Genomic DNA, 11,675 nt, shown 5'->3' on the forward strand with positions numbered 1-11,675 from the left:
CCACAGCCCTCCTCTTGACACAGGACCTGAAACAAGCAGTTGTCCGTGGTGCTTTTTTTTTTTTCAATATGATTTTCTTTCTTGATTGTTTGTCTTTGGCAGCAACTGTAACTAAAAATTCAGAAGTCCAAAATACGTAAAGCACAAGTTCTTTGGCCAAAGTTCCTGCACTGCAGAATTTACTCCTGCACTCCTGTAACTCCTGTTACATATTTTATTAATAAAATGTAGTACTGACTGAAGGAAGCAGGTAATGATCCAAGGGCTGTTGACAGAATTGGAAGATACATTGTATGCAATCAGCTCTGTATTTGCACAACAGATTCAATTCATGGTAAAATTAATCTGTCGAGTTTTCATATTTATGCTTTGACCATCATGAGGTTTCTGTATGCGTTTTTGGAGGCGTCTTCTTTGGTCTGGTCCAAGCACTGCTGAACTGCTCTAATTTGTTGGATATGTCACTGTAGTTGCAATGCTTTGCTGCTTTTTTTTTTCTTTTGCATTTTTATGCTCTGAAAGTAACATCTTTTTCTTTATCTTTTTTAAAGATAAAGACATTCCCTGCTGATACATCTAATCCTTTTTTCGATCCTTTTACAACAGTACCACAGTTTTCTGTAAGTAGAACATGCAACTAAAAAACTGTGTATTTAACACAATTCCAACTGATTTCTTAAGTGTCAGAAACTGATGCGTTAAGCAGTCATTGAAAATAAAAATTAAAGAAAGATAGATTCAAAGTAGAAATTAGAATGCAAATTGGTCAAATATTCCCATTATTCAAAAAACTAACTTGCCTGCATATAGACATTGCTGCTTACTAGACAGAGGACTAAGAGTTAAAGGTAAAGGCTCACAGCTAATGCAGTGAATTCCAAAATGTTGTTCAGTTCAGGACTGTAGAGGACACTTCGGAAGCTCCAGAGCATCTTCCTAAGGAGCAATAAGGGAGTGGGAAGACTTAGTCCTCTGTCTAGAAATTGCATGGCATCCTGCCTGAAAGTGCCTGCTGTGCCATCACAAGAAAGGGACTGATTTTCATTGAATTTATGTCTGAATTTTAAGGAAGAATTATAATTAGCGTGCTGATGACTACAATGGTATCCTTGTATGAACTCTCATGTTTACTTAGTAATTTGAATCAAGTATTGAACTTAATTCTTGTTAAACTTTCACAGAAGTTGGAATTTAGGGTTTTTGGTAAGGTAGACTACATACAAACAGGAAACAATTATTTGACAATTTAAAAAATAAGTCTAATCGAAGTTCTACTCTAAGGATAGAGGCATTATATAATAAGTGTGACAAAAATATATACTCAGGCAATTCAGAGCATTTTAAAAGATTTTTGGAGGATTTGTTATAACTGAATATGTTATGTGGGACGGACTATAACCTGTTCTGTCCTTTCCAGTGTGAAAAGTGATTCTGATCTATAAGAGACACTCTCTGATTATAATTATAAACCACAGTAACTGACTTATATTTTTTAAATTAAATTCACAAAATCAAGCATTTCAGAATTTAACCTTAATTTTTACTGGTAGCAGCAAATTATAACTGGCATATAATCAGAGACAAGTAACTTCAGTCATTGTTGAGCCATGGGTAGTAACTGTCTGCACTTCATGATTTAAAGAAAGACACTTTCACAATAAACCTGATCATGAGATTTTATCTACATGTTGTTTCTCTCCAAATAGGTATTTTAAAGCTAGAGCTAGTTAGGCTCCCCATGCTGTGTCAGTGCCACTGTTGAGCTCTAATTAAAGGTAACTGAAAATACACAGGAACATGTCACAACACCTTTTCACTAAGTCAGCCAAGTCTGGATAGTACAAATGTGTAAAAGTTACACTTACAGAGTATCCGTCTTCATAGTACTACTTTATATGAGCAAAAAGATATGCCCAGAATATCTTTCCCACTAATTAGTAACAATTGTCAGGAAATTATTTTTCTGCCTATGACGGTTGTGATGAAAGCAAAATTTAAGAAGGCTATAGAAAATATTTTTTCATCATTGGAGTGATAGAACTTTAAAATATAAAGAGAAGCTACCCTGGTATACTTTCCCACAGAAATTTCCATCTTGCAGAAAATGTTTGTTTCATGACAAATTCAAATGTTGAGATTGTTATTATGCTCTGTCAGGAGAGAAGCAGCAAAGTAAAGATCAAACTGATCTTTCTGAAATTTCTTCCTCTTCCTGTAGAGTCCCATTTCCCTGGGCAGGGTGGAGGGCAGAATCCAGGTCACAAATATTTAAAACATTATTACAATAAAAATCTAATAGTGTGTGATCCGTCATACATTCTTTTAAGTGAATCATGTACGAACATCTGTTGTAAACCAGCAACTACCTAGAGGACTGCATAAGGATGGGAAAACAATTAGAAAGGTTAATTGCACTTTGGTCTTGTGTTTCATGGTCCACTGTGCCAGCCCAAAGAGACGCGCTTCTCCCCAGCAGCATTTCAGTGCATCCTGGTGCACGAGCCCTGTGAGGGCTGGAGAGGAGCTGCACCACAGGCTGGAGCTGTAAGGGAGAGGCCCAGCTCAGTCCTAGGACTTGAAGGCAGATCTAACTTGGAATGTTTTCAGGTCACACACAGTCCCAGATGAGATCAGTTGTTACTTTTTTTTTTTTCCTTTTCCTTGCTTCCCCTTCATTTTTTTCTTTTCTTTTCTTTTTTTTTTTTTTTTTCCTTGAAATGTTATTGAGGGAGAAAAAGTTATGAATAGTGACTTTTGGAAGATTTTACCTTTTGTGTAGGGCTCCCAATTTGGTGGTGTATATGCAATTATGTTGATATTGTCAGAGGAAAATTTTCAAAACATTCTTGCCTGGAATGTTTAAAATCAAAGTTCATGCCAGGAACCCCTCTGAATTTTAGAGATTTCCATAGATAAATGACAGGCTTCGTGACCATATTCTCAGGCTGGTATGAATCACATAGACTTAATTAAACTACATCTGTTTAGACCAGTTAAATATTTGGCTCAAACATACTGTTCAAGCAGATATATAAAAGAAGATCTTTGGGTAGATACCATAATGCCATCATCCAGAGTGAGCACACTTTAGGACTCAGGACAGATCTTCTGCAAGTGTAATTTGCCATTACTCCGCTGATTTCAGTAAGGCTGGGAGAATTTACATCATCTTCACAGAGAGGTGCCTCCTTCTCATGCCATGAAGTAAGGTCTGGCAGTCCTCAGAAGATGGGGAGCCTGCATGAGGAACAACACCAAGTTCTAGATCCCTGTAGGCTAAGGTTGAGTTTTAAAAGCTGAATGACAGGAAAGTTTGAGGAGGTTGTATTAGTCTGTATTTACACACATAATTGGCCGAGGTTGGAGGGAGAGTTTCTTTAGCTGGTTTTACATTTTCCATTTTACTGATTTTGTGGAATTATTGGAATTCCCTTTGTTGTTTTGGGGAATATGAGAAGCTTTTAGCTGAAATATGAACGGAGATATTAAAAACTTACAATAAGCAAGCAAACTTAATACAGCCATTCTTTCTTGGGCTCAAATAATTGTCCCACTGATTAGTTTGTGCTTAACATTAATCCTATGTGGTTTGCAGAATTTGAAAAATAATTTAGGGAAAAAAAGTTGCTATTCCAATAAATATTATATGCTCCCTTACAATGGTGACTTTTCTTATTCCCTGCTCCAAAGTCTGAACCAAATTCAGAAGAAAAAGTCAAGAAAGAAATGCTAGCAGGAGTGCATCCCAATGGTCCTGATGCACTGACAAACTGCAGTTGCCCTATGCTCTTCCCAGGGCAGGGTCATACCTGCACCACAGGCACTAGTCACTGTGATTTGGCATGAGAAATAGTCTATGCCAAAAAACAAGACAGGGTTGTGTTATTTTTAGGGATCCTCTCCCTCTAGTTGTATAGGCCAGCACAGTCTTTGCTGTAAGACTGCAGCGCTAATGTACCTCACTTGAAAGACAGGAGATGGTTGCTTGCTGTTTTGTTTTAAATCGGTGCTTCCAATATTGCCTGTTGCTGGATAGTGTGGAATATTTCTCTTGAGGCACGTTCCAGTTCACAAATATGGGAAAGGGATGGAGTCTTCAAAACCCGAACTGCTACAAGCCCAGATGCTGGCTGTGACAAAACATAGAGTAGTCAGAGGACCCACCAGCAAACTGTATAGGAATCCTGAAGAATACTCCAGAAATGTCACATGGTCAGCGTTCTGCATTTTCTTAAGGGAAAATGCAATAATAATGTGTTATTCTCCAACCTGATCATTTCTTTTGTCCAAACACTGCCAGTCCTGTACATGGAGTTTCGTGTCACGTAGTGCATGTGGCCATCAGGCTTGTTCCTCAGGCATAGCCCTGAAAAAGCCATCAGAAGAAGTGGCTGGTCAGTATCTACAGAGGTTGCACTGAGCAGCTATAGCTACAGCCTCCCATTTGTGCTCATTATTAGTTGTTGTTTGGCAATGAATTGGGTGGTGAAAGTTAGCAAGAGCGGTAGAAGCTAATCTATGCTTTATTTTTTCCTTTCTGTGTCTGTATACATTTTTTTTGTAGGCAGAATTTACAGACAGCAAATTACAGTGCTGTGGAGTGCAGTCATCTCCTAAGATAACGCCGCTAACTCCATCGCCTGTTCTGAGATCTTTGGCAGAAACTATACCAACTCCAACGGTTCAGACAATATACACGTCGCATAAACCGATTTCTTTGGCAGACAGGTACTGTGTAGTTCTTTCACAGAAATACTATGATGCGCTCTGCATTAATCAGCTTGATTTCTTTTTCTGTCGTAATTACCATAAAGTGCTGTTTCCTCTGATACCAAAAGATCTCCTGTTGGTGCTTGACAACTGCTTCTGAATAGAGGGGTTATGTAAAGAAATATCTATAACTCATATCTGCTTTGAGAAAAACAAACCAAAACAAAACAAACTAGCTTAATTAACTGCTGCAGCCAGCAGCCTGCAATTTCTATGGCCAAGGGCCTGGAGAGAAAGGGTTGTGAAGATTGTCCTCAGGCAACTCATTTTGTCTGAACCACAAAGGTTTTCTTTTAATAATTGCTGTTGTAATTTGTTTTTTTGAAATTAAATATCCATGGGGGAAAGCTGAGGTTGAGAAATGTCTGCTCTTCTAAATGAAAAACAGGCAGTATTTTTCTTTCTTTTTCCTCTTTTTTTTTTTTTTTTTTTTTGAGTAGTGTCAAGCTACAGTGGTCTTTCTTGTAGTTTCTCAAAGAAACAACAAATCCCCCCCATCTTTCCACAGGCAGCCTGCTTTCAATTTTCTATTCTTCCATCCTACTAGTTTTGCATGCTGGCTTCTTTTCCTAAAATTTAATCAAAGCTGAATTTCCCAAGCTGATAATATACTGAATACAAATGTAGGAGTGAATATACTCAATACTTCTTGAGCATAAAAAGTCCTAGGCTTATGCTGAAGAGAAAAGTTTTTATTTGGCATCATAATAAATTAGCCTTTTTTACTTTGGGATTCACAGTGAATTCCCAATTTCATTTGTTAATTATTTTTTGCAGATGTTGGTTTAATTGCACCTGCACACTTGTTCAACATTGCTAACTCATCTGAAAATTTATCATTCCAGTGAAAATGTAATTCTGAAGCTGTAGTGCTGAACTCAGCTTCTATAGGATGTCTCGAGCACAAGGGGGTGATACCACCACTCCTTGTCCATGATTGGGCTGCAAAGTTTCTGTGCTGCAGTTTAAATCTTCAATCTGCCTTATAAGCATCAGATACCTAACTCTCAGAACAACACAGTAAATAGTTCTGATTTTTTTCCCACCCCCTACACTATTCATTAAGAAATGGGATCACTAAGCCAAGACATTCCCAGTGCTGCATGGATTCTGGAGTGATTCAGTGTGTGAGAGCAAGGACTTCAGGCTCTGCTTCCCACACCCTCATGTGTGCTCGTGAAGTAGCACTGTAGTAAATTAAGAGTATAGAAATGGCCCTCATGCTGAGGAGCAAAAGGCTTTAATACCAGTCTTTTGCAATGGCATCTACTAGAGTCCTAATCCAGCTTCCCATCCAATTCTATGATTCCTTTGGAATCAATAGCCTTTAATGGGGGTGCGATTAAGTCAGTAACTGTTTTGCCATGTGGGTCTTTTTAGGTATTTTTTTCTTGCTTCTGTTTACTCTTCAGAAATATCAAGCAGTACTTGTTTTTGAATCAGCCATCAGTTATCAGCCTTTTCACTGAATTGAATCTGACCTTTTTCCCTCTCCTTTGGTATTTTGGAAATGTTAATTATTTTAAATTGAAATCTGAGACTTATTGTTGTTCCCATAATTGGCTGTTTGTGCATTAATTACACAGTGCTGAGACTCTGAGGCGTGAACTTGAGAGAGAGAAAATGATGAAAAGACTCTTGATGACAGAATTATGAAATCCGCACTTCCGTCAGATGGAGAATGGATTGGGGCCTCTCATGTGCCTTCTGTCTGTTTACATTCCTCTGCTTCTGTGTACTCAACATAATGCATCGGGAAAATGTGTGATATTCCTGGCTCGCCTGGATTCACCACGGTTGGTTAAAATTAAGTCTCGGCTAGACTTTAACTTGAAGGGGTTCCTTTATTCATTTGCTGCTGGGAAATAAACCTTCAACCCTTTATCTCTCCTGAGATTTTATACTATTAACACAATTAATTTCAGGTTTGGATTTGGTAAATCTAGGGCAAAAAGGATCAGCAAGGAGCATACTGATTTCTATTGGGAAACACTGTTCTGTACATATGTTAATAAGTGCACAGAAATTAATGTTATGCAGAATATTTTGATAGTAACATAGAAAATATGTCATTTTGTACAACTGAAAATTGCAATGAGCTACTGCTATTTGTTAAAGAACAATTTTTAAAACAGAAGAATGATTATTACATTCTAACCCCAGGACTGTTAGTCTCCACAGAAAAATAAACGGCTGTCTTATTAAATTCCTAACCTTAACCTTTACTCAGAGATATAAATAGCTGCAAGGGGGAAAGACACCCCATTATACAGGTATATGCACCCAACACTCCCTATAGTTTGTCATCTTGACCTAAACCTTCAGCTAAATCTTACTGTATTTCCATTAATGAAAAAAATCAGTTGTTTAAAGTAATTTGCTACTGACTTTCTAGCTTGATACTGACTTTTTTATCTCAGTGAGAAGTTTTACTTTCTCCAGGTTGCCTAGGCAGTAGGGCTTGCCCACGCTTGGACAGCTTCTGCCCCAGCATTGAAGGTTGCGATGTGGACGTAGCTCACACAGGGAGAATCTTTTCCTTCCTGGGTAGATAAACCACCGTCCTGACTGATGTGAATTGATTGATCACTTTAAAGAATAATAACAAGGATAGTTTATGGCATAGCTGTGTCTATACTGATTTTTTCACTCTACTAATCAGCACGTGTGTACTGGCAAACCTGTGGAGGGTCCAGCTGACCATACGTCCCATTCACCTCCAGCACAGGAGCAGCTTCTACGTTCAGTGGAACTATCTCAGGCATCAGGTGGAGTGGGTGGTCCAGCACTAGCAGAACCGCAGCCCCAGGGAGGGTGTTTATGGTATACAGGTAACGCTACCAACTATTTCCTAGGAAAAAAAAGAAGAAAGTTCTCCTTTTCCCCCTGTTCAGTAGTGCAGGGTCATCTAGAAAGCGACCAACAACTGACTGTCAGCTACAAGGTACTCTTCCAACAGGAAAGCTTTTGTGCATTTTGTATGGCTGAAGATGTATATTTTGCTGTTACTCTGTACACTATGTTCTCTTGTTTGTATTAAGATAAAATATTGCCCTTAATTTGATACTGATTACGATGGCTTTATCTCAGCTTAAGCAGTTTGTGTGGAGGCTAGGAAGTGATTGCTGTGAGGCTGGATTTCCTCCAGAGTTATCTTGTGCTCTTTTCATGAAATGGGAAGTTTTGAGAGCATTGTAGGACTGTGGATTGTAATATGGAAATGACTTCTCTGTTTTATATTTACTGGGACAAATTAGCATTAGGGTCCCCAGTTGAATCCACCAAATGCAAACCTTTCTGGTTGTCATGAAATGGGGCAAAATGAATAGCACATTTGTTAGAAACTCACAATACAAAACATAATGAAGTAGCTCAACATGAGCAATGGGCACAAGGAATCACAGAAACACACCTGGATTGCAGATTTCAGAGTCCTCAGGTGACTTTGCTGGGTAATCAGATATGACTTGTACACTGTCCACCTCCTAGTTATAGTGCCAGGACACTTCTGTTCCTTATGATTTAACGGGCTACTCCAGCAATCCAAGGTTATTAAAAATGGATTAGGAACGTTAAATCCCTGTGAGGAAATCAGAAAGAAGGGGAAAATGCAACAGACACAAAAGGCTGCATCTTTCGTGTCCTGTTACTCTTTCCTCACCACTTCCTGGAAGGTTCTGGGGAAGGGACCAGTGGCAGCACATTTCATCTGCACTCAAACAGAAGTGAGCATTGTGAAGACCAAATAAAAGAAAATTGTAATTAGAGATGCTATTTTGGTAGATGAAAGCTAAGTTAGGCTGGGAACAGTGCAGCACTGACTAGTTGAATCTGGTCTGCCTGCTGTTAAGCAACCCTCAGTTGTGTGTGGACTGGCGGCAGTTTCACCAAGTTATTGCCAAGGAAAACCAGAAAAAACAGATTTGAACATACACCTCCGTCATACTGATTGCCACAGAGTGGACTTTGAAAACCCTGCAATATACTTTCAGGTTTGGAGACAAACAGATCCAATTCCCCTCATTAGGGCAGTCTGGTCACATAAGCAAAAGCCTTTAACAAAACTGAATGCCTGACTCAGACCAGCCCATCAGATGTTCTGGCTCATAAACAAGCTATTAGTTCATTATTTTAAATGCAAAGTTTTGCTCCTGTTGTATAAAAATTTTTCAGCTGAAATATTCAGAACTGGAAAACGACAAATGTGAACAAAGGTTACTTCACAGTGGTCAGCTCTCTACAGCTGAGGGGTGCTCTGGCATATCTGAAGAAAGAGCAGGGACTCCTCCCTCCTTGGATCCCACCAGGAGAAGAGGGAAAGGATTACGTGGCTGCTTAGTTCCTGTGGGACGTTTTCCACAGAACAACTCCAAGTATGTTGCCTTGTCTTGTTTTAGTGTCTTCTCCACTGGCTGCCACTGTTCCCTATTCTGCAGTCTAATGGAGCTTTATTGAAACTGTTTTACTGATATCAAGCTAAACTTTCAACTGCGGAGTGTCATCACCTTGTTCTTTCTTACCATGTACCTCCTTCAGCCACGCTTAAGTGTCTCAGTTTTCACATCCTCTGAATAAACACTCCTGCCTCACCTCTGGTTGGGAATTACAGTGTTAAGACACCTGTCACCCAAAACTGCTGTAACCAAGACAATGTCAATAGGAACATATGCTGAGGGGCCGACAGTCTAGATTTGCCTCTAGACTTCAACTTTACAGGTGTTACAGGATACTCTGCCCGAGGGTATGTCTATATAATAGCGCAGAAGTATCTGAGCTAGCTTTAATGAGCTTGCATATGTAGTTGTGGCAGCATGAAGCCCAGCACAGGCTATCATTATCATGTACATTGACACATGTAAAGATAACGCATTTGAACAGCAGCCTTCTGAAGCATGGTCTCCAGAGCTGGTGACAGAAAAGGGTGGCTGAAAGGAGTTGATCTCTTCGGCTCTCCTGGGAGAGAGTTCATCTCAACTAATGTTAATATGCTCAACTCTCACTTGATGAGAGATCAAAGGAACTGCCTTCTGGAGGTGCCTCTGACTTAAATGTCTACCTTTATATTCCTTAAATTTAAGTGAGATGAATCCTGCTGTCCATCGCTCTGGTCAGGTCTACCTTGCAAACCCTTGCCGACATGGCTACACCATCTGGGGGTGCTTTGAGGTATGATTTGTGATTGACGCAGCTCTGCCAGCAAAAGCCTTGCACGTTAGGTGTAAATACGCTACCAGAAACACCCTGTTGTAGGAAAAGCTTTTATCCCTTAAGGGGAGTACAGAGAGCTGGAGTAACTTATGGTGGAATAAGCACAGAAGCATCGTTGGAGTTGTGCCCAGTCTGGGAGTAGCTGGTTGGTGAAACCTCAGCTTTTAGCAGTGCCCTAAGCGATGCTCTGACCTGGTCAGGAGATCCCAGCTTTCCAGCGTGAAGTCTCTAAGTGGCAGAATGCAATGTTGTTATGTTTGGGTGATTCCAGCAAAACTTATTGGCCATTTAAATAGCTATGCAAGGAGTTAAGTATTTTCTCATATTGCAGTCTCTTATGGAAGCCAACCAATTCTGCTTTGTTTTTGTGTGGTTCAGCTGTTTTCACTGTTTTAAAAGGACTAACCGGTTTTTCTTTAGAAATGTTGTTTGAGATCCCACATATCTATCAGATCCCACGGTGTGTGCAGTTTTTTCATGTTTCAAACATACTTAGACCCTGAAAGTGCAATGTTTGAAAATTAACTCCTCCAAAGTTTCAGTTCATGGCTTCACAACTCTGTTGCAACAGGATGCCTACGTGCCCATTTGAAACAGCTGGCAATGCAGTGAAATGTTTCATTGGAGGCAGCATCATGTTTTGTTTGAACTGTTTACAAATATCTTTTCCCCGCCCTCCCAAATACATTTTTGGTTCATTGGCTACAAAAACCTACTCGTAATTATGCAATGGGATATTGTTTCTTTCTCTTTTTTTCTTTCTTTCTTTTTTTTTTTTTTTGATGTTCTGATGTTCAAGGAGTTTGCAATAAATATACTGAGGCTGATCTGTTATTGCATGTAAGGTCAGTCTCACAACTGTGTTTTGTAAAGTTAAGTGCCGTAAAAGAACCTGTAGATGACATGGAGAAGGAGGGAAGGGAGAGAGTAAGTGGAGGAGAAGGCTTCTTTGGCAGCTGCAGCTTTGATCGGTGGGTAGCAGCTTTAAAGGAAGATTGCTCACACCATTTTGTTTCATCTGAGTAGCAGCGTGTATCATCAGACAGTGTAAGACGGCATTTTGCTGAAAACATGCCGAGAGAGAAACTTTTACGGCTCAGCTGTTTACCTGTTCCTGTATTCATGCCTGCAATAAATGAGATGAAAAATAAATCACAGAGTCTGAGCAATTTGTAGTCACATCAGTCATCTAGGAAGCATGGGCCAGTATGCCAATTAAAGGACACATTTGATCACTAATAAAGTGGATCCACCTCATAAAAAAAGAAAAATAATCCTAAAGAAAAAACAGATAATTTCTTCAAAAAGGTCAGAGGGTTTTCTCCAGCTTAAAGTTACAGACCACTGTTACAGGTTGCCAGTCATCTGTTGGGTCACTAGCTGGGGCATGCTTTGCTGAATACCAGAGCTGGAAAAACACTGGCAGGATTAAGGTAGAGAAACACAAAACATGGCATGTTGCTGCTCTTTCAGCTGGGGCTCAAGAGGTGGCAAAATCACTACGGGAGTGGAGGGGTGGGGAGAAATGTTCCTTTTCACACAGAACTGAGAGACTCCAAGTTCTTAAACCGCTCCATGCAGAAAAAATAAAAAACAGCCAAACAATCAAACAAACAATGACAAACCAAAACAAAACCAAACAATGCCTGTTCATTGTAAACGGTTATTGTGTTAACACAATTAAAACATTTAACTCA

At 39.5% G+C, this 11,675-nt stretch overlaps 1 protein-coding gene and 1 long non-coding RNA gene across 2 annotated transcripts in view; one reads left to right on the forward strand and one right to left on the reverse strand.

Moving 5' to 3' along the window:
* The window catches only part of EPB41L4B (erythrocyte membrane protein band 4.1 like 4B), a 184,578-nt gene extending 173,448 nt beyond the window's left edge, over nucleotides 1-11,130 (forward strand). Inside the window, exons 23-25 of the mRNA XM_065830950.2 lie at nucleotides 552-620; nucleotides 4,565-4,728; nucleotides 6,357-11,130. Coding sequence (XP_065687022.1) covers nucleotides 552-620; nucleotides 4,565-4,728; nucleotides 6,357-6,426 — 303 coding nt within the window. The 3' untranslated portion in view covers nucleotides 6,427-11,130. The remainder of the gene's footprint in view (nucleotides 1-551; nucleotides 621-4,564; nucleotides 4,729-6,356) is intronic.
* Nucleotides 783-8,251, reverse strand: LOC139827189 (uncharacterized). Its single transcript, XR_011737495.1, has 3 exons — nucleotides 8,183-8,251; nucleotides 7,452-7,621; nucleotides 783-4,366 (listed from the first exon to the last, which is right to left on the reverse strand). It is a non-coding gene; the product is annotated as an uncharacterized lncRNA (long non-coding RNA).
* Nucleotides 11,131-11,675: the final 545 nt, after the last annotated feature.

This window comes from Patagioenas fasciata, chromosome 2 (assembly GCF_037038585.1).
Source record: "Patagioenas fasciata isolate bPatFas1 chromosome 2, bPatFas1.hap1, whole genome shotgun sequence".
Lineage (NCBI taxonomy): Eukaryota > Metazoa > Chordata > Aves > Columbiformes > Columbidae > Patagioenas > Patagioenas fasciata.